Below are 27,168 nucleotides of genomic sequence, written 5' to 3' on the forward strand. Positions count from 1 at the left end.
ATGGGAAAGGAATCAGGCTGACAGGGGCGGAAACACGCCGCGGTGCCAGCCGGGTAAATTCACCTCATCCAGGAAGAAACCCACCGAAGCTCAGTCTGCTCTGCACTCTGCACACCCTGCGACAGAACACGGACCAAATCACTGCTAGACCCGGTTAGCAGGTAGGCCGAACCGGAACGCATGTCGCTGGTTTCACTGGGTTTACTGGTGAGGGGAACAAAGCGGAACTGGGAGCGGCTGGTCGGACGGAGAGGAGACAGACGGAGAAATCAGGAACTTCAGGGAGGGAGCGACCCGGAAAACACATGAACGGTGTTTATTCCGTACAGATAACCGAACCGGCTCGGTTCTGCCGCAGTCACCTGACCCATTTCAATGCTGCCAACAGAACCAGTCGGGTTAAATACGCTGTTCTGACCCGTTTAGTTAACCCGTTTAATTGTCTCCCTCCCGCTGCAGCGGCTCTGTTTTCAGACGGTGTTCTGGATGGTTTGGTAACCCCTGCAGGTGGTTCCTCGCTTCTGAAGCGGCTTCCCGCACAGAACCAACGGTACTGTCTATTCGGTTCTGGCCGGTGGTACTGGTTCTGGTTCTGAAGGTAGCGGGTCGGGTCGGTTAGGTGAACTCAACATGCTCGGCACTGCTAGCTTAGCTTTAGCCTGGCTGGCAAATCTCATTAACAACGTTAGCAGCCTGGACGTGATTTGTGGTCCACCTGTGGTCCAGGTGAAGGCTGCGCGCTGCGGGCGGCTGGGTGTGTATCCCTCCGCGGCCGGAACACCTTTCAGCCTGGAGTGAAGGCTGCAGAGCGACGCGCCCTGCTTTCTGTCTGTCCCCCTCCGTGGGTCAAACCCGCACAGGCCAAACCAGAACCCAAAAAGTTCCAGGCTGGTTCTGCTGGGATGGAACCAGAACCTTTTTTGTTCTGCAGAAGCTGTCCGGGTTGACAGGAAGTGAATCCTGCAGGAACTTTTCCAGCTTCAGGATTTCTCTGCAGGTCAGCCAGGATGCGGTTCTGTTGGGTTGACCCGGTTTTGCTGAAGTGGATCAGAACCGCAGTTTTTCAGATTTTGGACCAAATTGAGTTTTTCCACTGGTTTCTGTAGTTTAATTTGCAGTCATTCAGCAACTTTGTTGAGTTCAGAACCAGACCTGCCTCCTGGCTTCTGATTGGCTCCTCAGTTTTCCTGCTGCAGCTGTTTACTTCCTGTCTGTCCCCTGAAGCCCCGCCCCCTCCAGGTGAGTCAGTCACCTGGGAGCAGGAAGCGCTGGCGGCCCCACCCTGCCTGAAGGCGTCACCTCAGGTTAACGTTTAACTGATTTCCTCATGAAGGTCCAAAGTGACAGAGAGCCTTATTAATGGGTTCTGGATCAGAACCGGATCAGAACCACAGGCATCCGGTTTTCCTCCAGTTCTTCTCAGGTTTTCTCTTCTTTGGGATTCTGAGTTCATAAAGTTGAGTTTTTGTAAATTACTGGGAAACTCCATTTTATTCCTGGTTCTGACCCGATTCTCCTCAGAACCGCCGGTCCGACTGGCTTCCTGCAGCTTCAGCTCTTCCCCCCTCTGGGATTTTCCGTCTGTGTTTGCTTGTCTGAAAACTTCCAGCTGAAGTTCAGGGAGAAACGAGTCTGATTTAGATTTAAACAAATTTAAACAAATTTAACGTTTTATTGATGATAAATTTGGTTAAAATGCAGAAAAGGAACCAGGAGAAATCAGCTGGATCCTGGTGTACAAACATTTTATCACATGAAAAATACTTTTACAAAACCACATAATAAAAATGTTTCGTTTTCTTAACAATAATTTAAACATGAATGATTTTAAACAAATAATTTTTTGTAGGAACGGGATCATAGATCCAAAACTTGAAATGTTTTTTCCTTGTTAAATTTAATCATCCAGTTTGTTTGTTTTGGTCTCGATTGAAGAAAACAGACAAAATATTTCAGAATATTTCATATTTTATGCAGTAAAAACAGGAAGTGGGAAGTCTTCATCTGAAAACACTTCCTGTAGAGTGTAACAATCAATCAATGGTTACATGTAGACCAGGTTACCATGGCAACACCAGAAATATTTATTTAATCTAATATTTTAGTAGATTTTAAGTTAATTAGTGTTTTTGTCCTAATTTATTTGATCTGTGTCCGCTAACGGCCCGCCACCCTCACTTTGAACACCCTGGGTGTGGAGCTTCTCGCTTACAGAAGGAGAAACAGGAAGGAGTTTGGATCCGACCGGGACCAGAGATGGTCCGGAATGGTTTCACGCTGCAGAACCAGAACCGGGTCGAACATTAGAATCTGGGTCCTAAACAATACATTTAGTAAGTCAAGGTTTGAAAGAACTGGGCCGGCTGGTTCTGGGTGTGATCTCTGCAGAACCAATAACCTAATCAGAACCGACCCGATCAGCGGTACCAGCAGAACCGCCTGGTTGTTGTTGTGGAAAGTTTTCTGATCCTTTAATGAGCTGCAGCTCGTTAAGAGCTCAGCGGCCCGTTAACGAGCTGCTGACCCGAACCCGTTCTGGAGGAGCAGAACCCAGCCCGCTGGGTGGTTTTGGGTGGAGCGACTCCTTCTGGATCAGAACCGCTGCAGCCGTGTCACTTCCTGTTTCCTGTCCCCTGCAGGAATGGCGGCGGAGCTGGCGAGTTTGGTGCAGCGGCTGGAGGTGGCGGTGGGCCGGCTGGAAGTGGTGTCGGGCCCGCCGGGCGGCGCCGCAGGTTCTACTGGAGGAGGTAAGTCGGGCTTGGTCCACTTTGGACGGTTCTGGTTCTCCTGAACCAGAACAAAACAATCCACAGGTCCAGTTAGAATCGCTTCTGTTCCAGGTTTTGGGTCAGGCAGGTTTGGATCAGAACCAGTTTGTGTCGGAACCGGTCCGGATCAGAACTTGCCTGGATCAGAACCGGTCCGGATCAGAACCCTGTCTGTTCCCTCCTAGCCGTGGCGCCGTTCGTGGAGGCGTATGATGACATCATCAGAGGTCCGGTGGCGCAGTACGTGGCCCTGAGCCAGCAGATCGGAGGAGACGTCCAGAAACACGTAGGTCTCTGACTCCGCCCCCTCTGGCTGCCAGGGGGCGTCGCCGTGGTGACAGCGTTGCCATGGTAACCCTGTTCTGTGCTCCTCCTCAGGCAGACATGATGAAGCAGGCGTTCTCCAGCCAGAGGCAGCTCCTCGCCGCCGCTTCCTCCTCCCAGAAGCCCTCAGACGTGAGTCCAGAACTGACCCGACCCGGTTCGGTTCTGACAGCAGCAGACGGTTGGTGGTTCTGACCCCGTTCAGTCGGATCCAAACCTCTGCAGCTGGTTCTGATTCTGAAAGATGATCAGAACCGTCTAAAACTCATCATCTATCCAGACGGAACCAGAACCTGGTTCTGTCTGAACCGTCCCGACCCGGGAGCCTGGAAGGCACCATGAGGTCCAGCTGTCCTCCATGTCTGTAGTTTTTACAGAGGGTTGGTTCTGACCCAGTTCTGCTGATTTAACACCAGCTGATCATTTGGACCCAGCAGCAGGTCTACTGGTTCCTTAAACAGAACCATCTATCTGACTCGGTACCACAGCGGTCCATTTAAACCGAGCTGTTAATTCAATAAAACAAGTTTATTCCTGTATGTAACCAAACCGGGTTCTGATTGGGTTCTGGTGTCGGCCCGGTTCTGTCTGAGCAGCAGAACCTCTGGATGAGGTCAGAGGTCAAATCAGAACCAAGAGGGGAAAAACGCGCCGATCTGCTCTGATGTTGTTGATGATGTCACTGTCTTACTGATGATGTCATCCCCCTCCGCCCCCCAGCCGGTTCTGACGGCGCTCCTGCAGCCCGTCTCCAAGGCGATCCAGCAGGTCCAGGCCTTCCGGGAGCAGAACCGGACCTCTCCGCTCTTCAACCACCTGTCTGCCGTCAGCGAGAGCGTTCCCGCCCTGGGATGGGTTGCCATGGTAACGCCCCGACTGTCTGTGTGGTTCTGAATTGGTTCGTGTTCGTAGTTCACCGCTGGTTCGTTTGGAGTGAATGTGTGGCGCCGTTGCTTAGCGACCGTTGGCGTCTGGTAGTAACTAACGGTTCTGGTTCCGTCAGGCTCCGAAGCCCGGTCCGTACGTTAAGGAGATGCAGGACGCCGCCATGTTCTACACCAACCGGGTCCTCAAGGACTACAAGGAGAAGTCAGTACAGCTGCTTCCTGTTTCCTGTCCAGACAGGAAGCGGGTTCCTCATGTCTCCTGTCCCTTCCTGTCCCTGCAGAGACAAGATGCATGTGGACTGGGTGAAGGCCTACGTCTCCATCTGGACCGAGCTGCAGAACTACATCAAGCAGCACCACACCACCGGCCTGAGCTGGAGCAAGACCGTGAGTAACCCGAACCGGACCTGGAACCCCAACCGGACCACTTCCATCCCTTTATTTGTCGCTGACGTCCATCTTGTCTTGCCGTCCTCAGGGTCCGGTCGCCGTGGCCTCTGTGGCTCCGCCCAGCGCGCCGGCCGGAGGCCCCCCGCCCCCGCCGGGCCCCCCCCCTCCACCCGAGGAGCTGAGCGGCGCTCCAGGAGGCGGCAGCGACGGCGGCGGCGCCACCAGCAGGAACGCTCTGTTCGCCGCCATCAACCAGGGATCCGACATCACCAGAGGTCAGAGGTTAATCCACCAAAAAATAAGAAATTTATATGAAAATGTATTTTTCTAAATGTCATTTGTATTTGAGAAATTCAGTTCTTTATATTTTTCATAAAAAATGTCCTAAAAAGAAAATTATTATTAATATTATTACTTAATATTATAAAATTTAAAGTTTAAGTCATATTTTTCATTGCTGCGGTTCCGTTGAGGTTCTGTGCGGTTCTGCTGCAGCAGCCTCACTCTGATTTTTAACCCTTTCAGGCCTGAAGCACGTCAGCGACAACCAGAAGACCCACAAGAACCCGGCCCTGAGGGGCCAGGCGGCCCAGGCGGCCCCGGTGCGTACCGGACCCAAACCGTTCTCCTCGGCCACGCCCCGACCCGCCGGGTCCGCCGCACCAACCCGCACGCTGCCGCCGGTTCTGGAGCTGGAGGGAAAGAAGTGGAAAGTGGTGAGTGGGTGGTTCTGGTGGCTTTGTGCATCTGGAGCTGTGAGCGCTCTGACCCACTGGTTCTGGTTCTGATTCTGCAGGAGAACCAGGAGGGGGCCCAGGGCCTGGTGATCAGCAACACGGAGCTGAAGCAGGTTGTCTACGCCTTCAAGTGCAACCAGAGCACGCTGCAGGTCAAAGGCAAAATCAACTCCATCACCATCGGTAAGAGCTCAGAACCGGGTCAGAACCTTTAGGTCCACGCCAGGTTTAATCCACAAACATTCATGATTAAAAATCAGATTTAATCCAGTTATTTTCCTGGTTTATTTCCTGTATTGCCAGTGAGGAAGCAGCTCCCCCTGCTGGCCAGTTTTAGAACTCACTCATTGAATCATTGACCAGAAAACAAACTGTTTAAATAAAAACCTGAGATTCCATAACTTAATTTTTTTATTTTATTTATATATCAGAAACTTATTAAATTGTGAAACTGTTTAAATGAGGAAACTTTTGCTTCAGGTTTTTCTAAAAGGTCAAAAAAATAAAATGTCTGATCAGCTGACCAATCAGAGCGCTGGGCAGTGATTCAGGTCGCCTGATTGGCCGATGAAGCTGTGATGTAATAAAGCGCTGCTGATCCTCAGACAGCTGTAAGAAGATGGGTCTGGTGTTCGACGACGTCGTCGGCATCGTGGAGGTCATCAACTGCAGAGACGTCAAGATCCAGGTGCGTACGTCTCCTGGATCCGGTCCTGGTTCTGGACCCGATCCTGGTTCTGGCTGTTGACCGGCCCGTCTCTCTGCAGGTTATGGGGAAAATCCCGACCATCTCCATCAACAAGACTGACGGCTGCCATGTTTACCTGAGCAAAGACTCGCTGAGCTGTGAGATCATCAGCGCCAAGAGCTCCGAGATGAACATCCTGGTTCCCAACAAGGACGGAGAGTTTGTGAGTAACTCAGAACCGGTTCCGGTCCAACACAGTCTCCTTAAAACCAGCGTCAGGCGGATTACTTCTGAGCAGTCAGTGTCTTACCTGGAGAATCCGACTGCAGACGGTTGGCCATGTTTGGACCCTGTTCGGTTCTGGTTTCAGTCGGGACCGGAACTGTTGATCCGGTCAGAACCGAGCCGGATTAAAGAGAAACGTGATCTGAATTTAGCTGAAATGTTTATGAAGCTAACAGGAAGTCGGAAGTCTGATTGATTAGAGCAGATCATCAGCTTCAAATAGACTTCAGGCTCGACTTGACCTTTGACCTGGACTCGAGTCCAACACTCGAGTCTCAGTTTTTTATCTATAATGAATCTCCAGGCTGCTTGTTTTATTGTGAAAGGATGAACTTGATTATTAGCCAGTGACGTTACTAGATTATTATGGGATGCTAACGTCTCCTAGCAACCAGCTCATGCTAGCTGCAGCGTCATAATAATGAATGTATCGTCACCTGAACGCTGCTTTGAATCATTTGGATCATTTCAGAACAAAACAAACGTAAATGACCTCTGACCTTCTCTTGTTCCTAAGCTAACAGCTACACTGCATGAACACTTCCTGCTGGAAATGTCAAAATAAAAGCTTTTGCTTAGTTTGGTTGAGCTGGTTTGTCCTTCCTGTCCTCCAGACGGAGCTTCCTGTTCCGGAGCAGTTCAAGACCGTCTGGGATGGCCAGAAGCTCGTTACCACAGCAACGGAGATCGCTGGCTAGGCGGAGCCCCGCCCTCTAACCACCTGACTGATTGACCCCGCCCACCAGCTAATGTCACACTGTAGACTGAGATTCATGAGTTAACCCCGCCCCCTGCCTCCTATCAGCCAATCACAGCTGCAGCTGACCCTTCATTAGCCAATGAGAGGGCTGCTCGCACCTGGAGCAGATCCTCCAGCCAATCGGCAGCAAACAGCTGAGAGCGTAGATTAGATTCTCAGCAGCCAATCAGCCGTCAAGACGCTTCCTTGTTTCCTGCTCCACTTCCTGTTTCATTTTTATGCAACTTCCTGTTAAAGCACCTAGAAAACCAACTAAAGCATCACTTTGCTTCTGCTGAGTTCAATCCGGCTCAAACAATCCAGATCAGGTAGGAATAAAGCTCCAGGTTTCCAGGACATTCCCGAGTGTTAGCATCATTCCATGTTGGAGACAGAAAGCCTGGAAGTGGTGACCAATCTGTAAACATGTTTCCTTTTTTTCTCACTTCTTTATTTTTGGGTCCAAATTGAAATGTTCTCATCTGTGCTGAGTCATTAAAACGTTGCAATAACAGCAGGAAGTTTGTGTCTTTATTTGGTTAAAAGCAGCATCATTCACAACAGGAAGCTAAAATCACCCGGAAAGCATCAGTGCAAAAGAGGAGTTTCTGCTGCAGCGCCCTCTGCTGGTCTACCTGAGGAAGGGCAGCAGGTTGGCGGTGAACCATTCCCTGCTGAACTGGAGGTGATCTCCGTCTGTGGAGAGGAAGACCAGCTTGTGGGCTTTATCCATGGCGGCCAGACCCAGACGGTCCTGCAGGAAGACGGGTAAACTGTTAAACCGAGTCCAGACGAGAAAACATCCAAAAGGTTACAAAAATCTCATCCCCTCTTCAGATTTAACAGGACATAGTTATGATTTCATTGTTTTATGTTAAAACTCTTCTGCATTTCAGGCTGAAGCAGATTTAATGAACATGAGAAAATAACTTGACTGACAAAAACCAGAACAGCGAGAAACTTCTGCAGCATTTCCAGACTAAAAAAGCTTTTCCCCTCAGTCCAGCTGAACAAAACTCATTTAAAACTACAAACTTTACATACAATTTTGGGAAAAGATGACTTTTTTTTTTAATATCTACAATAGGATTATTTTGTTTAGGTTCTAAAGCAAAAAACCATTTACAGATATAATCTTATATGTAAAATGTAAATTAAAAAAAAATTATTAAAAAATTTAAAAAACCATTTTAAAAAAAGCTAAAAACAAATGAATAATTGTAAAACTGCTAAAGTGAGCATTTTATATCCATTTCTAAAACATTTGTTGGTTCTGAACTTTAACCAAATGGACTGGAGCGAACTGCAGAACATCAGGGACCTGATGACCTCTGACCTCTCCAGCAGCAGCTGCTTGTGAACATTCAAGTAGAAAAATAATTTTCTGCACAAATTAATTTTAAAATTGAAGTAATTACTTTTGATTCAAATTTTTGTTCCTCTAAATGATAAAACTGTTTGCAGAGCAGATTTAAACATCCAGTGAACTTCAGTTTCATGGTTTCACCAGCAGGAGGCAGCAGAGCGCCAACAGGACCTGCTCCCAACGCCAGGTTCTGCTGTTTTGTGGTTCTGGTCCGGTTGGACTGTTACCTCTCTGTAGAGGGCGCTCTCCTGCAGCGTCTCCGTCTCCTTGGCCTGGCCCGCCTTCAGGAAACCGAACCACTGCAGGAGGAAACACATGCAGCTGCATCACCTCAGCCTGTGGGTTTCAACGGGTCAGAACCAGAAGCGGACTTGTTACCTCGGTATCGACCGGGTCCACCACGGTGTCCTGCAGGAACTTCACCATGACGAACTTCTGCAGCTGCTGCAGGTTCTTCCTGTACGTCTCATTGACGACCTGAAACAGAGGAGATCCGGGTCAGCGGTTCTGAAGTCGGGTCGGACCGTCACGGCTGCTGGTTCTGACCCGCTCCTGGTTGATGTCGGCCAGGAAGAGGCTGTGCTGCTTGTACAGGTCGTCGTTGAGCGGGTCGTGCCAGTACTGGGCCTGAACGAGGCTGTAACCCAAACAGAACCGTCACGGCAAGCAGAACCGGGAAATGGGACGGTCGTCATGGTAACTCACTGTTTCTGGACCAGGTCGCTGTAGGCGCCGCGGTTCAGCGCCTCCCGGATCATGTCGCAGATGTGGGAGCTCTCACCTGGACACCTGGGCAGCCCGTACACACCTGAGCGATCAGAGACAGCTGCTGTTAGACGGCCCGGTTCTGGTTCCGGTTCTGCCTGCTGAAAAAGAGCCACTCCTTCCTACTGTCACCTTGTGCTTGTTCAAGATGAGAATCAGAGTATTTGGATCTGCTAATGCACTAATAGTGGAGCTAATTTTTCATTTAGCGCTTTAGCATTTTGATAACTTTGGTAATGTTTAGCACATTTAGCTTCCCACAAATTAATTTGTCAGATAAATTCTAAAGTGCTAATTTAAATGGTTGAAGTTAGCACTTTATCATTGGCATCGGCTAAATGCTAAGTTGCTGTAAACTGTTTGTAGTTAAAGCTTTAGTGTTTTTGCTAACTTTATAAGTGCGTAGCACACTTAGCTTTCCCTTTTTGCAAAAGTTTCATATTTTTCTTTACTTTAAAACCTGAGAATAAAAATAAAAGGGGGGTTCTTTAGAAATAAATACATTTTCTATAGTGGATGTTTATTAAAATTTATGCCTTTTTAAGTTATGTAACATTTGTGGCTCCAAACAAGTTTTAATTAGCCGGGCTAAAGACAAAATGGCTCTTGAGATTGTAAAAGTTGTAGATTCCTGTGCTAAACACTAAAACTGCTCCCAACAAAACCAGTAAGTAGTCACAGCCCACTGCTATTAGAACAGTAAATAGTAAAATATCCTGTTTACTTTCTATGCGTATTCATGCTCATGTTGTAGATTTTTAAATTCTCACACATTTCTTTCAATCATGACTACAATAGTTCCTGTTTTTATGTGTTTTATCTTTTATCTTGGTTTGAGTCTGTATGAGAAAAATCGTTTTTCAGGTTGTGAAATCTGCTAAAAACAGTGATGGTGTTTCTTCCATATCAACACATGGAAACCTCTCAAACATGAAGCTGAGCTGCTGCAGCAAAAGTGAAACTCTGGGCAGTAATGTTGTGAAACTCCCAGCAGGAAGTGAGCTAACCGTACCTTGATGCTGGCCGCCGACGGAGATCAGCGTTCTCATTGGTGGAGAGGGACAGCGCTGAGCCACGGCTCTCCTGTAAGAGCAGAGAACAGGAGTCAGACGGAGCTTCCTCATTCAGGCTGAAACCTTCTGAACAAACTCCCGTACAGAAACTGGCCTCCCTGGGAGAAACCCATGGCGTTGTAGCCGCCCTGCAGCCGGGCGTCCTGCGCCAGCTGGCTGCACACCATCGACACCTGAGTGTTCACGTCCAGGAAGAAACCGTTCTCCGTGTCCTGCAGGACGAACCGTCACTGTCGTTAATCACATTTTAATCAAACTATGGCTGCAAAAATGCACCTTTTTCAATTCCAAACCTCTTCCTGCTGCTACATTATTGAATAAATAAACATCTGAGCTCAACAACAACAAACACATTTATAGATTTAATCTGTTCTTCAGGTTCTTCAACCATCAGATTGAAGCAAAGAGTTTCAGGAACCCTGATCATTCATGGAGCTTCTTTAGATGCTACATGTTTAGCATTGAGATGCTATTTTAGGATAGCATAGCTTCACCGATAGGCTAACTCCTTTTAACACATCAATAGTCTTTTCCAGCATCCAATCAGATCGATTAGAAGCAGAAATTAAAACCTGGAGCGACTCGGCTTCACAAAATACGTATTTTACACATGAAGCAGAGACTAATTCTGTTCAAATGTTTACAGCGGTACAATGGGAACCCGTTGCCATGGCGACCGGTTACCTCGACCACGTTCTTCCCGATCATCAGAGAGAGAACGTAGATCCCTGGGATCTCCTCCTCCATCATCTTCTTTATGGATCCCATGCTGAGCGGGTTGCAGCAACTGTCACCTGGAGGAACGGAACCGGGAACAGAACCGGTAACAGAACCAGGAACAGATCCAGGAACAGAACCGGTAACAGTACCGGGAACAGATCCAGGAACAGAACCGGTAACAGAACCAGGAACAGATCCAGGAACAGAACCGGTAACAGTACTGGGAACAGAACCAGGAACAGAACCGGACTAGTAGGAGAACCAGCTCTGATCTTCAGTCAGAGCAGGACTGAAGGATTGATATGAAGCTACCAGAACCGGTACCGGTTTCAGCCTCTCTGTTCTGGTTCTGTCTGTAGTTGGCTGTATTAATCTAGAGCAGACTGACCCATCCCGTGCCACAGAACCAGAGGAACCGTCCCGTTGTTGGTGTCAGGAACTGGACCAGAGGCGACCAGCAGCACCGGAGCAGCCAGGGTCAGGGCGAGGAGGACGGCGGCCATCTTTAAACTGACAACACACAAACACAGGTCCGATTAGCAGCTGGACATCCAGAACCAGCTGGAGAACCTCCACAAGTCCAGAGGAGCAGAACATGTTGAAGTGAGACCTCCTGTTTGCACACAAGCTTTGTTGTTTTAATGTTTTCCATCTGTACTCAAAATAATAAACAGGAAGTTCTGTCAGATGTTACCCTTATGGGTCCCACTGTAAGCATCAGACCCATAAAGTTTGTGTTGAGTTTTCACTCTAAATTAATTTAGTTATTATTTATTAATATAAGTTTTTCATTTTACTCTTTAAGATACCAGAAACTGAACCAAACTTTTCTGTCTGATGTCATTTATAAAAATTAAATCAGGTTTTATCATCAGTCTCTGTTTCAAATACGTTTTACCTTTACTTTAGTAAAAAATATATTGAAGTAATAATACAGTTAATTCATGGAGCACAAATTCACAACAAATGTCTCAGCAAGTAAGTCAAACAGAACTAATCTACAGACAGGAATATAAAATCCAATCAATCCAGGTTGACATTTAATCCCAGATCTAACACTATGCTGTCAGATCCAGATTATAATTCCATTTATTATTAACTGTAGGAAAACTAGCAGATTGAATCAAGGCACTGACGACAAACCGTCATAATGAAAGGCTGATGAAGATGATGATGATAACTTCTGATGTGCCGCAGACTTCAAACCAATCAGCATCTTAATCATTCAGAGTGATTGATCTCAGATTCTGGTTCTGCTCGTTAATCTGGTCCAGACTCGCTCCTGTGTTTAAACTTCATATCTAATCAGCTCCTGGTTCTGCTCTGGCTTTGGTTCTATTAATAAATCAGCAGGAAAGTCTACAGAATGTCCGATAAGGTCTGTTTGAACGTCTCAGAGACTAAAGATTATTATGGGATGTTACATTAGTTCACTGCGTCGTTTCACAGGAGCGAAATGACCGAAAACAGGCCAAATAAAATCAGCTTTTATAGGAACAGAAGCGGCGCTTTGCTCCACTGAAGGTTTAGATCCATCAAATAAAGCTTTAAAATCAGATTCTTTTTATTTATTAAACTTAAATAATATTGAAAGTGTTATAAAACCTGAGAAAATGGAACTCACCGCCTGACTACTTCCTGTTTGATGGTTTAGCTGCTGGTCACGTGACTCTAGTGTTTGGAGTGAGGAGCCAATCAGAAGCCAGCTGAAGCTAAGCTAGCCGTGTTAGCAGCCCTTTAACTTAGTGCTCCAGAGGTTCTGGAACACCGAACCCGTCACAGTCCAGCTGCTGAGCCGCTCAGAACCCGGTCCGCCGACATGTTCTGATTCGGTCCGAACCTCCGAGCTATAAACAACAAGCTGCGGTCCCGGTTCGGGTCGACTGGGTTCCGACAGCCCGGGGTTCGGAGGAGGAGCAGGCCTAAGAGAGCCAGGGTCCGCAGGAGGACCGGGTCCAGTTCTGATCCGGTCCAGGATGAATATCCAGTACGAGGAGCCGACCCTGGGCAGCAGCTACAGCGTGGTGGGTTCGTTCCCGAAGAGCTTCGGTTATGGCGGGGAGGACCAGGACCAGGACCTGGACCCGGACCCGGAGGAGGCGAACCCGTCCGCCAGCAGACCCAGAATCCTGCTGATGGGTCTGAGGAGGAGCGGCAAGTCCTCCATCCAGAAGGTACCGAGGTTCTGACCCAGCAGCAGGCTGACCACCGGTTCTGATCCAGAACTCCCTGTGATCCGGACCGACAGGTCCTGGTTCTGAAGATGTTCTTTGGTTTTTACCTCCTGTCTGCATCCAAATCAAGCGGTTCTGTTAAACTCCGACCAGATCAAAGTAACAGTTTAATTCGGGTTCTACTTCAGATTATGACAAGAAATAAGATTAGTTACCATGACTACCAATTCTTAGAACAAAGCAAAGTGAGGATGCGCCTTAACCTTCTCCAGCTGAACCGAAACAAGACTGAAGTTATAGATCTAGAGTCAGCACAGCTTTAGTTATTACAGCTGGAACCTGACCTCTGACCTCTGACCTGAACCTTCAGAGCCACATAAAGACAGTTACAAAGTCGGCCTTCTGTCAGCTGAAGAACATTTCTAATAACTGTATGAAGTTCATGATGTTTAATGTTTTCACTCTGAGCTCCGTGTTCCTGAAATGTTCTGCATAAATAAATGTAATGATTGAACATGGTGGCCCTCTGTGTCCCGGTCCAGGTGGTTTTCCATAAGATGTCTCCCAACGAGACGCTGTTCCTGGAAAGCACCAACAAGATCTACAAGGACGACGTCTCCAGCAGCTCCTTCGTCAGCTTCCAGATCTGGGATTTCCCCGGCCAGGTGGATTTCTTCGACCCGACGTTTGACAGCGAGATGATCTTCAAGGGAACCGGAGCGCTCATCTTCGTCATCGACGCTCAGGTAGCAGGTCAGGGCTGGGTCACCTGACCGCCACGGAGCCAATCAGAACAGAGGTTCTGATCCATTATCCTGACCATTAATCTGATAAATTCACATCCTGCAGGTTTTTCATTTAACCACTTAAACTTTTTTTATTCTTTAGAAAATAATTTAATTCCCTTTTTAAATAAAATCCCAATTTTTTGCCAAAAATTGAATAACAGCGTTCTGTTGGTGAACATTTGATCAAAAAAAATCTAACATGAAAAACTCAGCTGAACATCCACACAGCGTAGAGCTTGCCTGATGATCAATTATTGATCACTGATTAATAACTGGATAGAAAAATGTGATAACAGGAGATTTTTTACAGAATGTGAAACTAAAACTATAAAGACGTAAATGCTAAATGTTTACATGTTGGTTTCTGCTCAGTGTTCGTTCAGTAAATGGCCTTCTGCAGTTTATATTCTCCAATTAATAATTAATAGATTACTGAATTGGTTGATTATTCCAATAATCCACTAAAGCTGCAGTATGTAACTTTTGTAAAAATATTCTTTACTTATTTGTTCAAACTGTCATGTTTGGATATGAAACAGAAAATCTGAGAAAATCTCCATGTTCTCCCAGTTCTAACTAGAAACAACCAATCAGAGCCAGGAGACTGTGATTGGTTGTCAGAGCCAGGAGGCCAATCACAGTCTCCTGTGGCGCTGCTCATCCTGCTCTTCCTGCTCTTCCTTTCTGCTACGCTGCAGCTAGCATAGCCTGTCATGAAAGCTAAAGCTAGTTAGCATAGCCATCAATGACGGCGAATGAACAGTTTTCCTGTAACAGTAAGTAGTTTCTCTGTCATTAGCACATTTAGCAGCGATTTCAGGAGGATTGACTGACAGCACTAAGCCCCGCCTCCTGGCTCTGATTGGTTGTTTTTACTGCAGCTGTAATCAGATCAGTCTGATTAATCGTTTCAGTCATAGAGCAGACGCTTGGTTTGTGTAGATCAGCGGTTTCTTCAGTTCCTCCAGCATCGTTCTGTAGTCCTCTATCGATGCTTCCTGGATTATAATCCGCTGTAATCTCCAGGACGACTACATGGAGGCTCTGGGCCGGCTGCACCTCACCATCTCCAGGGCCTACAAGGTCAACCCGGACATCAACTTCGAGGTTTTCATCCACAAGGTGGACGGACTGTCTGACGACCACAAGATCGAGACGCAGCGAGACGTCCACCAGCGAGCCAACGACGACCTGGCCGACGCCAGCCTGGACAAGCTGCACCTCAGGTGAGCCGGACCGGACCGGAACCGGCTTGTCTGGACCGGTTCTGACCGTCTCCCTGCTCCGATCCGCAGCTTCTACCTGACCAGCATCTACGACCACTCCATTTTCGAGGCCTTCAGCAAGGTGGTGCAGAAACTCATCCCTCAGCTTCCCACCCTGGAGAACCTGCTCAACATCTTCATATCGGTAGGTTCCAGCGCCGCCGCCACGCCGGGTCCGGTCCGGTCCGGTCCGGTCCGGTCCGGTCCCGTCCCGTCCCTAACATCCGGTCCGCTCTGCAGCACTCAGGCATCGAGAAGGCCTTCCTGTTTGATGTGGTCAGTAAGATCTACATCGCCACCGACAGCTCGCCGGTGGACATGCAGACCTACGAACTCTGCTGCGACATGATCGACGTCATCATCGACGTCTCCTGCATCTACGGGTGAGCAGAACCGGACCCGGTCCCATCAGAACTTCACCGAGATGGTTCTGATTAGGGATGCAAGTTACAGATTAATGAGCTGATCTAAAGTTGATAGGACAAAATAACATGTGGAATTATAGAAAAACAAGATAATCCAACATTATTTTGTGTCTGCTGTATTAAAAACTGATTGAATCAACAGAAAAAGGTGGTTTTCTCACATCAATAAAAGTACAAATATTCATCAAATATAACAAAACAGAAACATCTAAGGTTGCTGAATAGAAAAATACAAAGAGGAAAAGAATACAATATGTGAAACTTATAATTCCTTATCTTTTTTTCCTGGTTCATTAATTCATGACAGACCTCATAATAAACGGAGCTCCAATTTTTCTGTTTTGTGTTTCACAGAAAGGAAACTGGGCAGGAGGCGGGGCTTAGCGCTTTCTAAGCCCCGCCTCCTGCCCGGGGCTTAGAGCTTTCTCCTCTGTTTGTCTGTCGTAAAATCTTCGCCTTCTGGGCAGATCTGTCCTTTTTAACGGAGAAGTTGACGGTGCTTTAAGGAGAGACTTATGGATCTTATGGAGTTTATATTTCTAAACAGAACCACTTAAAAGCATTTACTTCCCAAACCGGACACTTTCTGATGTGCCCGCCATGTTTGTTTCTGGCTCTGCTTCAGGATGACCAGCAGCTCCCCCTGCTGGCTGGCGGCCAAACTACAACAATGAAACAAGGTGTAAGCGAGGTTATTAGATAAAAGATTGGAACTACTGTTAATCTAATAAATCATTAATCAACAACCAATCATAATTCAACTAATCCATAGTATCCATAGTTCTGTAAAGTTTTAGTTGGTTCTGATGGTTCTGTTGCAGTGACGTGCGGTGAGGTTCATAGCTGGTGAGGCACTGACGTCATCAGAATCAGATTTGCAAATAGATGCATAGATTGACAGCAGTTTACAGGTTATGTTTCACTTCTGCATCCTTACACATACAAACTGTAGCTCACAAAACACACATTTCCTTAAAAAACAAAACAAAATAAATGTTATTACTGTCTTACCTTTACTTATAAATGAAGTCCATGCGTCGCTCCTTCTGCACAAAAACATCCGTCACTTTGCGATAGAAGTCCTCCTTATCTTCCTTCAGTTTTAAAAGTCTCTCTGTCTCAATGGAGATCACTGCCAGGGAAGAAAAATCACTATCTCTATTATAATCTATCGCTGCACTTGACTTGCTTCCCGAATCGTTTAGCCTAGCTCGCTGTCACTTACTCGGCAGTTGAGGAGTGAACAAGACGAACGTCTGGGATCTTGAGCGCCCCCTGCCATGAGGCAAGAGAACTGCCTGCCTCACCTCGAACCTGTTCTCTGCCGTTTATAATCGCTCATTACACGAAACACGTTACACAAACACAGTTGGTGACAAAAAGCACTGTACATTATATACATAAGCTAAATTATTGGAAATAAGTTCACATATTAAATTTGTTTAAACCATTTTATTGACGCCGTACAGCAACATGCTCTCTCCGCTTAGCAGCCAGCGCAGAGCCAGGGGTTGCGCAATCCAAGGTGAGGCAGAGCTCGCTGCTGCCTCACCGGCATCGCTTCCAAGCATTTCAATGGGGAAAATAAGAAAATTCAGCGATTTTGAACAAATAAAAATCGAAATTGGTGAAGCTACATGAAAAATAAATATTTTTTAGTGCAAACCACCGGATGAATATAACAATTTAAATTACTTTATGATTATATATTTTCTTTCTTTCCATGATGGCAGGTGAGGCACTGCCTCACCTGCCTCCCCTGACCGCACGTCACTGTTCTGTTGATCCTGATGGTTCCTCCAGGCTGACGGCGGACGGCGGCGGCGGCGCCTACGATGACCAGTCTCTGGCCGTCATCAGGCTGAACAACACCACGGTTCTCTACCTGAAGGAGGTCACCAGGTTCCTGGCTCTGGTCTGCATCCTGAGGGAGGAGAGCTTGGAGAGGAAAGGTCTCTGGTCGCTCCGCTCTCACTCACAAAAACATGTTCTAGACTTTAGTCTTTCCTTTTGTCCTCCTCTCCTTCCTCTCTGTGCTTTTCCAGTTTTCCGTCCTCTGTAGGATAAAATATCTTGTTGTTTTCTGTAGAAAACTGAGGAACCTTAAAGGCCCAACAGGAAGTGACCCGTGTTCTGCTTCCTGTCCAGGTCTGATCGACTATAACTTCCACTGTTTCCGGAAGGCGATCCACGAAGTGTTTGAGGTGGGAAGCCTTTTTGACGGCGCCGTCTGGACGTCGGCTACTTCCTCCGGAACCAAGCAGTCGGCCAAGAAGAACCCGGTTCTGAACGGGAGCGCAGTGTAAAGCTGCTGGAGACCCGGAAACCTCCAGAACCTCCAGACCCAGACAGCTGGACACAGAATTATTCCCAGAGACACAGACAGGAAGCTGACTGGAAAACTCCAAGTCTGGATCTGTTTTCCAGGTTCTGCTTGAGGAGGCAGATGGTTCTGGAAGCTGAAATGTTTCCCAGTAAGCCCAGCTTATTGGTTCCCAGCAGGTCCGACTGGAACCCATAGAACCTCCGTCAGTGGAGACGGGCCTTCCTTTCTCAGTGTGAGGTTAGAGTTTAGAGTCCAGAACAAAACCAGAACTGACCCAGTTTAAACAGAACTGACCCAGTTTCACCAGAACAGAACCAGAACTGACCCAGTTTGACTCTACTGGTTCTGAAGAAGCTTTTAGCCACAGATCAGTTTGGTGCTTTTATTTTGGTGTGGATTTTTAATTAAAAGGTTCTGCAGAACTTTGTGTTTTGTTTCCATTGAAGAACAATAAAGTTTTTATGTTTCAAAACCATCACATTTATTTTAGCGGTTTAGCTTCTCCGAGCTTCTTAATGTGTTTAGCAGTTCAACATTCCTGGTTAGTGAATCCAACTTCTTGGTTCGAATGTTTTAGTGTTGCCATGGAGAACGTTCTAACCAAAACATTCTCCATGGCAGCCATTTTGAAAAATGTCCATTTGAAAAAGGAAACGCAACATCAAGAAAATGTTTGATTTGGTTCAAAATATATGGGTTATGATTTGACACCAAATTGATTCATTTCATTTGTTATTTTGGTGCAAAAATTCATTTTCCATAACTGTGGCGGCCATATTGAAAATTCAGAAAACAATTAGTAAATACGATTTCGAAATGTATATAATTTGAGACCAAAAATATTAATCTGTAATAAATGTTGGAAAATTTAGTGCAAAAACAGAATTTTCTCGATGACCGTTTTGTGTGTGTTTTTTTAAGCAGGCCCCTGTGAACACCTGTGCCAACAAGTGAAGCTGTTTGGATCCGAACTGGAACCATCAGAACCAGAACCACGACTCCAGCAGATCATCTGCCTGATGCTGGTGATGCAGAAATGTTCTGAAGCTTTGATTTGTTGTTTAAAGTCAACTTTAGAAATTGGTGAATGAATCTGATCAGAACTCCTGCTGGAACTACGATCCTCCGCCGGCAGGGGGCGCTGTAGATTAATGAACGGGCTTCTCCAACATGAACAGGTGTTACGCCGAGAAACGCAAATGCTGTCGCAGGAGCTGAAACTTTCAAAGATATTCGTAACATTATCACGTTTCTTAACCATGTGGCCATAAAACGGCGGGTTTTATTTCGCAGATTAATTGAAATAAATACGGTTTTTATAGCTTTATTGACACACATGAGTCAAACGATTTTCACTCAGTGTCTGATGAAAATGTTTTCCGCAGATGGTTTGAAATTCCCCGATTTTTTTCTTTTAACATCATAATAGCTTAAAGCATTACAAAGCAGAATCCCGTCATATAGAACATTTTATATCATCTTTTAAAAAAAGGGGCTTCTGTCGTGATTGACGCAGGGAGGCTGAGGGAGTCTCATCCTCTGCGCGGAATCGCCATCAAGTGATTTCGGAAGCATAATTTTTAATTTTTATTTTAAAATAATTTCCCTGCTGGGATGAATAAAGTAATTCTTCTAGTGTCTAGTCTATTAATGTGGGGAGATGCATTTTAATTTCTGAGCCTGCCAATATTTGCGTCCCCTGTCTCAGAGAACAAGTGTCCTTACATTAAAACCCGTTTATGGCTTACATGGTTAAGAAACGTGATAATGTTATGAATATCTTTAAAAGTTTCCTCTTCGGTCAGATTTCAGTCCGTTTCCTCATCAATATGCGAGAGTTTAGCGATGCGCGCTATTCTCATCATAACTAATAAATTCATTTCTAAGTTTTGTGAGATTTATGTTCGTCAGGACTTTCTGCAACAGAAACTGACTATGAACAACAGATCCTGCGTTTTGTGACTCGGATGTTGAGACAACAGAACTATTTTTAAATTCATTCATGTTTTTTGGAAACATTTTTCAAAACTAGATCTTATACAAGAAATGTTTTCTGCTTTTGAGTTTTGCTATTATAAAATTTGCTCTTCTGACAGAAGAGCTAAATTGTGGTAATAACATTTTAACCTCATTTAAACTTTTTTAAAAGTGAAATAATTTCATTACGAAGGTAATTAAACATTACAACAACTCAAAAGTCCAATCCTTAAATCAATATGTTAATAACTTAAATTAGGATTTGAAAATCCTCTTGTTATAGAAACATTTTCTACTTTCAGTTCCTCACTTTGTTCTTTTCTTTCTGTCTGATTTTCTGCTCAGTTTTGTCGCTTCGGTTGTGAACTTTGGTTCCTGATGCGTCACCGGGTTCGTTTGAATTCTCATTATAAAAGAACCTGACTCGGTTCCGGTTCGATCTGAATCTGATCATAAATAATGAAATAAAATTGAGGAAGAATGGGACGTGAGAAGAGGCGGAGGAGGAAGAGGCGGTCCGCTCCTCCCCCGCCGCAGCGCCGCAGCGCCGCAGCCTCTCCGCCTCAGTCCGTGGAAACTTCACGGAAGATTCCGGACGCGTGGGAGCAGCGAGGAGTCCCGGGAGATCCACGACGGTAAGTTCGCCTTTACTGACTCGGTTAGGGTCACCAGGGGTCATCTGGGGTCACATTTAAGGTTTAATCTCTGTGGGCTGCGCAGGCGCACAGAGTCTCACCTGTCCTCACTTTGAGCTCGGAGCTGATTGGTTAATTAACTTGAAGGTTTCTGACCGGAAACGGGTCAGGAAATGTTTGGTTCCAGGTTCAAGCAGACTCAGAACCGGACCAAGGCATAAGCAAACTGTGCTACAGGGAGGCCCCGAAGCTGAGACCACAGAACGCTTAAAATATTTCTCTTTAGTTTATTTGTTACTATAATTTAATGTAGTTTGTAGTAACGTAGTAATGTAGTTTTGTTATTAGTCACAATTTTGTCACATTTCACTCTTAAGATTAACTAAAAACAGAGAATTTTACCACTTAGATCCATAAACTCGGTTCTGTTCTAGAGTATTTCTGGTCCATTTTGTGGAAATCCTTCTGCCTTAACATCAGCAGAATGATAATTCATATTTCTCCTTCCCAGTGAAAACCAAACAGGAATCTGAATCTGAATGTTGGGAACGTTCTGTCGCCTCCCAGCAGCAATAATTTGGTTTATTTAGCCTGAGATCAGAGGAACAAACAGGATTCATTTTTCAAAGTCATATTTTCACTTATTCATTCTAAAAATGTCACAATTTCAAACCAAAATTTACCTTCCAAGCCAAATATTTAGCTTCAAACTAATTACTAAGTTATCTAACTAAATATTCAAGTAAATATTTGGCTTCAAATAAAATGACTGAGTTAGCTAAAGAAATATTTAGTTACTATGTTAAATACTAAGCTTCAAAATAAAAGAATATTTAGCAGTTAGCAGGCTAAATATTAAGTTAACAAGCTAAATATTTATTTTGGACTAAATATTTCAGCCTTTCTCTGTAACGTCCTCCGTTCTGTATGAACAGGTCTGACTGACGGAACGTTTCCAGGTTTAGCTGCTCAGCAGGAAGCTGAAAAGGTCAAAGGTGAAGCAGATGAGCTCAGCTGGACCTGATTTAACCCGAATCTCTCACCCGGTTCTGACGAGTCAGACCCCTGCAGGCGGTTCCAGTCCGTTCTGCCAAACAGACATATTCCCGCCATATCTGCGGAGATCCAAACGTTCCTCCTGAACGGTTTCCATTCTCGTGTTCCGACCCATTACAGTCCGCTGAGCGCCGGTTCTGTTCTGACCGCAGTCACATTCCTGATGCGTCCTCGAGGTTCAGCGGGCTTCAGCAGGACGGGTCTGACCTGGTTCGACTCAAAAGAATTAAAACACCTGGAGTCTAAAGAAGAGGTGCCCAAGCTGTGGCGCGGGGGCCCTTTGTGGGACTTGGTGTGATATTGTGCGGCCGCAGCATTTAATGAAATGAGTCTTTTATTTTTTAGAACACAAACATCCTGCGAGTTTCAGCTAATTTGGACTTTAAAGTTCTGGAAACGTTCCTTAAAAATGAAACCTTTAAAGATCCATTTAGGTTCTGGTTCTGAAATGGTTCACAGAATCATTTTCTACAAAAATAAGAAAACTTTGTTCCATTAAAATAGAAGAAGAAAAATATCAGGTTCTATTGGCAGAACCGAGTTTACAGATGAAATAACTTTTTTAATTTTTAAAACTCAAATCATTTTAGAAAAATTATGAATTTTTAGTTAATTAAAGGAACAATGATGTAAGTTATGAAAACATTCTGGAAGTCCGACAGCAGATCGATACTGGAGAACTTTAGTCAGACTGGAACCAGCTGACTGGTTCTGCTGGTTCTGCTGGTTCTGGTTCCAGCATCGGCCCACATGCTGGATCATTAAAACCTAAAACACCAGAATGCTTCAGACATCAGAACCCGGTTCTCCTGGTTCTGCTGGATCAGTTCTGATCATGTTTTAATGGTTCTGCTGGTAGACTGACGGGTCCAGTAGAGAACCAGAACAAGAACCAGCTGATCCAGTCCTGCTTCGGGAAGTTTCAGTTTCTGGAAGAAAATCTGAATGAATAAAAACATTAGCTGTAGTTTACTGTCTGCGCTCCTGTGATCCGCCATGTTTGTAGTCTTTAATCAAAAGGACTACAATTGCAGTCATTCTGTTCATCAGAGCTTGGAAATGATCCGGAACTTTCTATTGAAGTTCTTCTAGAGAGTATTCAGAACTTTATTGGACCTGGTTCTGGAACCTCCATCTTCCAGCTTCTCACTCGCCCGGTCCGGTTCGGTACGGTCCGGAGAAACTGTTAAATGTTCTGAAACATAAGGTTCTGATGGAGCAGCGAGCCAGGCCGCCGGTCCAGATGGCCGCAGTGAAATCTCCATAAAAGGTTCTGAATGTAATCTGGGCCAGAGGCTCTGACGGGTTCTGGTCCGGACGGGTTTATGACGCCTGATGATCCAGACTGTTCTGACACCGGAACCCGACCGGAGACACTTTCCATCTGGCTCCCACTTCCAAGCGGGCCGAACCGAGCCGGTCCGTAAACCTGTCCAGAACCAGAACTGACAGGATGGAATGTTTTTGTTTAATGTCTGAGCTGCAGGGCCAAACCGGAACCAGAACCAGAACCAGAACTGCAGTCCCACTCTGCACGTCCGACCCGGTCGGGTTCGGGGGAAGTTCTGCTGAAAGAAGCAGCAGATGTTTCTGAGCTGGAAGTCCAACAGCGAGCAGGAAGGAAGTCCATTGTTCTGGTTCTGCATTCCGGGTCGGCAACCGAACCAGATTAGAAACCCGAACCTCTGAGGACGTTCCAGGAGGAAGCCTGTCTGTTCCTCTGACCCAGCAGAGGTTCTACTACCAGAACAGAACTCTACCCTCCTTCTGCGGCAGCCGAACCGCAGGTCCAGATCGCTGGTTCTGACCCGCTTTCTGACCCGCAGGTCGGAACCATGAGTGAGCCGCCGAGCTGCCGCAGCTGCAGCGAGTCACTGAGCGGACAGACGTTCATCCGGGTGGCGGAGGAGCCGCTCTGCGTCCGCTGCTACCAGCGGCGCCACGCCAACACCTGCCAGGAGTGCAAGCAGCTGATTGGATACGACGAGAAGGTACGTCCTGCACGCGACCGGACCGGAACCAGGCGCTATGGGTCACTGCTGATGATCTGCAGCCGGCGGCCTCCTGCTGACTAAAAACTAAATGGGATTATTTTTAATAAATTAACACAGCAGCTAAAGAGGCAAAGCGCGCATCATTCAAACGTCTCGCTCCTGTTAACATGTTAATTTTAAACTAAATGAATCAAACAAACAAACAAACAGTTTTTGTTTTTTGGAGCAGAACATTTCCCCAGATAACTGAAACCCTTCAGATTATTTCTGACTGGCTGAGTTTACTGAAATGGAAATATGTGACATGAGCGACATTTCCAGTTTGGACTGACGTAACGACGTCGCTTCGTCTCACTGAGTTCTGACTGTCTGACGTCACCGGGGCACGCAGATAAACGTCAGATAAGAAATAACTGCGCAGGAGAAAGTTATTTATATTTATATTTCCCAATATCCCTTAGATGCTCCACAGATTAATAAATTTATTGAAACGTACGTTTTCTGTCTTTGACGCACATATACCTCTGACGTCACATCCTGAAAATCATTTCTCAACCCCAAACGTTGGAAACGTTTTTAACCTGGGAGATCTGGAGTTATATATATATATATATATATATATGCTTACTTATATATATACTTACTTTAGCAGAACAGTTATTCTATAAACTGGTTGATAGTTTTTATGATAAACTTGGTAAAAAAAAACTTCAATTTATTAAAACAAAACAATGGCATCACATGTCAATTTATCAATTTATTACATATTAAATTAATGTTAAAGTGTGTTATATAACTTAATTTTATTATGAAGAATGTCTGATTGATTCAGATTGAAGCTGAGCTGTTCAGACCGGATGGAAACCAGATCAGAACTTTAATCGACCAGAACATGGCTGGTCCTGTGGGTGCAGAGGGACCTGACCTTTGACCTGGTGTGAGGGGTTCCAGCTGGACCATCCCTGATGGGAGCGGAACCAGCAGGAAATGGTTCCTTTGGTTGTTTTTAGACCTTCAGCTCGTCTGCAGGCGGCGGCTCCACATCCTGGAGATAAGGAACCTGACGGATGAGGCCTTCAGGTTCAGTGCGAAAAAGCGGCTCTGGAGGAAGCAGCTGCAGACAGCAGCAGATCTCTGATAGGCTGTGAGTTATGGCCCGTTCCAGCTCTGATCCTCCTCTTCCTCCGCTCAGATAAACAACAACGCATCTTCATCGCTCTGCTTCCCGTCGCCTTAATGGAGCCGTCCATCACCGCTGCAGCCGCCCAGCAGGGGGCTCAGCAGCTTCTGCTCTCACAGATCTACGTGAACCAAGCACCGGTCCACTCAGACCCGGACAATCAGCAGAACCAGAACCAGAACTGGACCAGAACAAGAACAGAATTATTCTTCTCCAAGTTCCTGGTGTCTGAGATTGAAGAGTCAGCGAATCGAATTCATGAATCCATTAGAACCAAAATACAGCCGGTCCATTTCGCTGCAGCCAGCAGACAAAATGGCCTCTACTTAAGCTCCGCCCTAAAGAGGGCGTTTCCTATCATGTCACGTCCTTTAGCTTTAGCTTAGCAACAAGCTAAAAGAGATAAAAGGAAAACACAGAATTATTTATTCTCAGCATATTCTCAATATATTATAATGGGACCGGACCGGACCGGACCAGAATAGACCGGACCAGAATAGACCAGACCAGACCGGACTGGACCAGACCAGACCGGACCAGAATAGACCAGACCGGACCGGACCAGACCGGACTGGACCAGACTGGACTGGGCCAGAATAGACCGGACCAGAATAGACCAGACCAGACCGGACTGGGCTGGACCAAAATAGACCGGACCGGACCGGATGAGACTGGACTTGGATCGTGTGGTTCAGAGGAAACCATCACTTAAGAACTTAGAACTTAACAGAACTTTTATTTTGAAAGAGCTGCATGGATTCTACGCTCAGAAGAAGTTTGGACCCGTCTGTCGTCTCTAAGGAACTTTCAGATGTTTCAACGTTTAATTTTAGATTAAATGTGACTCCCCCCCCCCGACCTTTGACCTCCTCCTTGTCTCTGCAGGAGCTGGTGCACCAGGACAGATTCTTCCATGAGAACTGCTTCAGGTGCTGCAGCTGCAACCGCACTCTGGCTGCCGAGTCGTTCACCCAGCAGGGCGGCGCTCTGCTCTGCAGCTCCTGCTACTGCAGCAGCTTCTCCTCCCGATGCGCCGCCTGCAGCCAGAGCGTCCAGCCAGGTAGGGGCGGAGCCTGCAGCCGGGTGGGACCAGTGGGTAGAACCCAGCTGACCTCATCGAAATGAAGTTTTTATTTTGTCTTTATTCATGTCTGACTGATAAACTAGCCTCTGGCCCCTAGATGGCAGCAGTGCTGAAATTAAACAGGCAGCCTGCTGTGGCAGGATGACCTGAGTTCTGTAGGGTTCTGTAGGGCTCTTTAGAGTTCTGGGCCCGGTCCAGGCGTGCTGGTGCTGGCCTCCTATCCCCAACGGACCTGGAGTTTCAGCCGAGTCCGTTTCGTGTCCCGCTGCCCATCCAAGCAGTCATAAAACCAGGTGATTAAAGGTTCTGGTTCTGGCTCCAGGAGCTGATGGACTCCAGAGTCTTCAGAGCGCCGTCGCATGCCGAGCTGCGGCTCTGCTTTCCCTCAGCCTGTCTGGCATCCAGACCAGCAGTTTGTTCTGGTTCTGGTCCAATCGGAGCGGCGTCTATCCCTCAGGGTCCCGGATGCTGGAGTACGATGGTGCGGCGTGGCACGAGGACTGCTTCCTGTGCAGCGGCTGCAGGAAGCCGATCGGAGCCGAGGCCTTCGTCCCGGACGCCGGGCGCTTCTACTGCCAGGCCTGCTACGAGCAGCAGGTGGCGCCGCGCTGCAGCCACTGCAGGAAGGTGAGGAAAAACCGGCTCAATGCTTCGCTTTGGGCTGCAGCTATTCTGACGATTAATCGGTTGGAAAACGATACATTCTGCACATTTTTCACACAAATAGACTCAAATATTTATGCAAATAAATAACTGAATTTCTTTTTTCAATAAGAGAAAATCTTCATCTAAAAGTGAAACCCAGCATTCCTTCAGTGAGCGATTGCTAGCTGAATAAATCCTTCTGACAGAAACGTGAAAAGCTTCATCAGGATTCGAACCCAAACCAGTCTGAGCTAAAAACGCCGACTGAGGAATTCTGGGTAAAACTGATTTACAAACGTTTTCTAACCTGAAAGGAAAAATGTTTGTTGTTTTAACGGTGTTGGTTTTCAGCTTCATGCTGTCTGGAGCTTCTGACCCGGTCCTGACGCGGTTCTGACCCGGTTCTGACCCTGTCCTGACCCGGTTCTGACCCGGTTCTGACCCGGTCCTGATCCAGTCCTGACCCGGTTCTGACCCGGTTCTGACCCGGTCCTGATCCAGTCCTGACCCTGTCCTGACCCGGTCCTGACCCGGTTCTGACCTGTTCCTGACCCGGTCCTGATCCGGTTCTGCCCCGCTGCAGGCGCTGACTAAAGGCGGGCTGATGTACCGGGGCGAGGTGTGGCACCGGGACTGCTTCCTGTGCTGCGGCTGCGGCTCTCCTCTGGCCGGGCAGACCTTCACCTCGCAGGGCGAGCGGCCGTTCTGCGTCAGATGCTTCAGCAACCTGTACGCCAAGAAGTGCGCCGCGTGCAACGCGCCCATCACAGGTGAGACTCTGGCAGGCGGCTTGGTGACCCGCCACAATAAAAGCCTGGAGGAAACGTGAACCTGCAGGAAGAACAAGCAGAAATAATCATCAGGTTTCATCTGGAGA

General features: G+C 46.6%; 4 protein-coding genes and 1 non-coding gene across 8 annotated transcripts in view; 4 read left to right on the forward strand and 1 right to left on the reverse strand.

Annotated features, from left to right (window-relative positions):
* Positions 1–7,332, forward strand: cap1 (CAP, adenylate cyclase-associated protein 1 (yeast)). The gene is made up of 13 exons (XM_028036338.1): positions 1–161; positions 2,640–2,747; positions 2,954–3,054; positions 3,147–3,224; positions 3,813–3,956; positions 4,096–4,181; positions 4,261–4,366; positions 4,458–4,644; positions 4,895–5,085; positions 5,166–5,289; positions 5,712–5,794; positions 5,874–6,017; positions 6,694–7,332. The coding sequence occupies exons 2-13, from the start codon at positions 2,642–2,644 to the stop codon at positions 6,775–6,777; spliced, it is 1,434 nt and encodes a 477-aa protein (XP_027892139.1). The 5' UTR covers positions 1–161; positions 2,640–2,641; the 3' UTR covers positions 6,778–7,332.
* ppt1 (palmitoyl-protein thioesterase 1 (ceroid-lipofuscinosis, neuronal 1, infantile)) lies at positions 7,332–26,930 on the reverse strand. The gene is made up of 11 exons (XM_028036340.1): positions 26,926–26,930; positions 12,367–12,376; positions 11,131–11,252; positions 10,707–10,816; positions 10,107–10,234; positions 9,962–10,032; positions 8,890–8,992; positions 8,731–8,821; positions 8,563–8,661; positions 8,412–8,483; positions 7,332–7,572 (listed from the first exon to the last, which is right to left on the reverse strand). The coding sequence occupies exons 3-11, from the start codon at positions 11,243–11,245 to the stop codon at positions 7,450–7,452; spliced, it is 912 nt and encodes a 303-aa protein (XP_027892141.1). The 5' UTR covers positions 11,246–11,252; positions 12,367–12,376; positions 26,926–26,930; the 3' UTR covers positions 7,332–7,449.
* Positions 12,431–18,021, forward strand: LOC114156110 (ras-related GTP-binding protein C-like). Its single transcript, XM_028036339.1, has 7 exons — positions 12,431–12,916; positions 13,459–13,662; positions 14,731–14,930; positions 15,000–15,114; positions 15,210–15,352; positions 17,198–17,346; positions 17,543–18,021. The coding sequence occupies exons 1-7, from the start codon at positions 12,719–12,721 to the stop codon at positions 17,698–17,700; spliced, it is 1,167 nt and encodes a 388-aa protein (XP_027892140.1). The 5' UTR covers positions 12,431–12,718; the 3' UTR covers positions 17,701–18,021.
* Positions 18,618–27,168, forward strand: part of LOC114156112 (four and a half LIM domains protein 3-like) — a 9,472-nt gene continuing 921 nt past the window's right edge. The window contains exons 1-7 of one of the 4 annotated variants that reach the window (XM_028036344.1): positions 18,618–18,745; positions 20,043–20,332; positions 21,268–21,327; positions 23,215–23,379; positions 25,448–25,622; positions 26,104–26,273; positions 26,875–27,061. In XM_028036344.1, the coding sequence (XP_027892145.1) occupies positions 23,224–23,379; positions 25,448–25,622; positions 26,104–26,273; positions 26,875–27,061 (688 nt within the window). In that variant the 5' untranslated portion in view covers positions 18,618–18,745; positions 20,043–20,332; positions 21,268–21,327; positions 23,215–23,223. The other 3 variants (XM_028036341.1, XM_028036345.1, XM_028036342.1) reach the window with 3 other exon arrangements.
* On the forward strand, positions 19,208–19,346 carry LOC114156694 (U11 spliceosomal RNA). Its single transcript, XR_003598005.1, has one exon. It is a non-coding gene; the product is annotated as a U11 spliceosomal RNA (small nuclear RNA).

The sequence above is a fragment of the Xiphophorus couchianus genome, chromosome 13 (genome assembly GCF_001444195.1).
Source record: "Xiphophorus couchianus chromosome 13, X_couchianus-1.0, whole genome shotgun sequence".
In the NCBI taxonomy this organism is placed as follows: domain Eukaryota; kingdom Metazoa; phylum Chordata; class Actinopteri; order Cyprinodontiformes; family Poeciliidae; genus Xiphophorus; species Xiphophorus couchianus.

Coding starts and splice junctions, on each gene's coding strand:
- LOC114156110 (XM_028036339.1), top strand. CDS start 12,719: ATGAATATCCAGTACGAGGAGCCGACCCTGGGCAGCAGCTACAGCGTG. Junction 12,917..13,458: donor GCAAGTCCTCCATCCAGAAG/GTACCGAGGTTC, acceptor GTCCCGGTCCAG/GTGGTTTTCCATAAGATGTC. Junction 17,347..17,542: donor GGAGAGCTTGGAGAGGAAAG/GTCTCTGGTCGC, acceptor CTTCCTGTCCAG/GTCTGATCGACTATAACTTC.
- ppt1 (XM_028036340.1), bottom strand. CDS start 11,245: ATGGCCGCCGTCCTCCTCGCCCTGACCCTGGCTGCTCCGGTGCTGCTG. Junction 10,817..11,130: donor GGTTCTGTGGCACGGGATGG/GTCAGTCTGCTC, acceptor CCGTTCCTCCAG/GTGACAGTTGCTGCAACCCG. Junction 10,033..10,106: donor TCCCAGGGAGGCCAGTTTCT/GTACGGGAGTTT, acceptor CTGCTCTTACAG/GAGAGCCGTGGCTCAGCGCT.
- cap1 (XM_028036338.1), top strand. CDS start 2,642: ATGGCGGCGGAGCTGGCGAGTTTGGTGCAGCGGCTGGAGGTGGCGGTG. Junction 4,182..4,260: donor CTCAAGGACTACAAGGAGAA/GTCAGTACAGCT, acceptor CTGTCCCTGCAG/AGACAAGATGCATGTGGACT. Junction 4,645..4,894: donor GGGATCCGACATCACCAGAG/GTCAGAGGTTAA, acceptor TAACCCTTTCAG/GCCTGAAGCACGTCAGCGAC.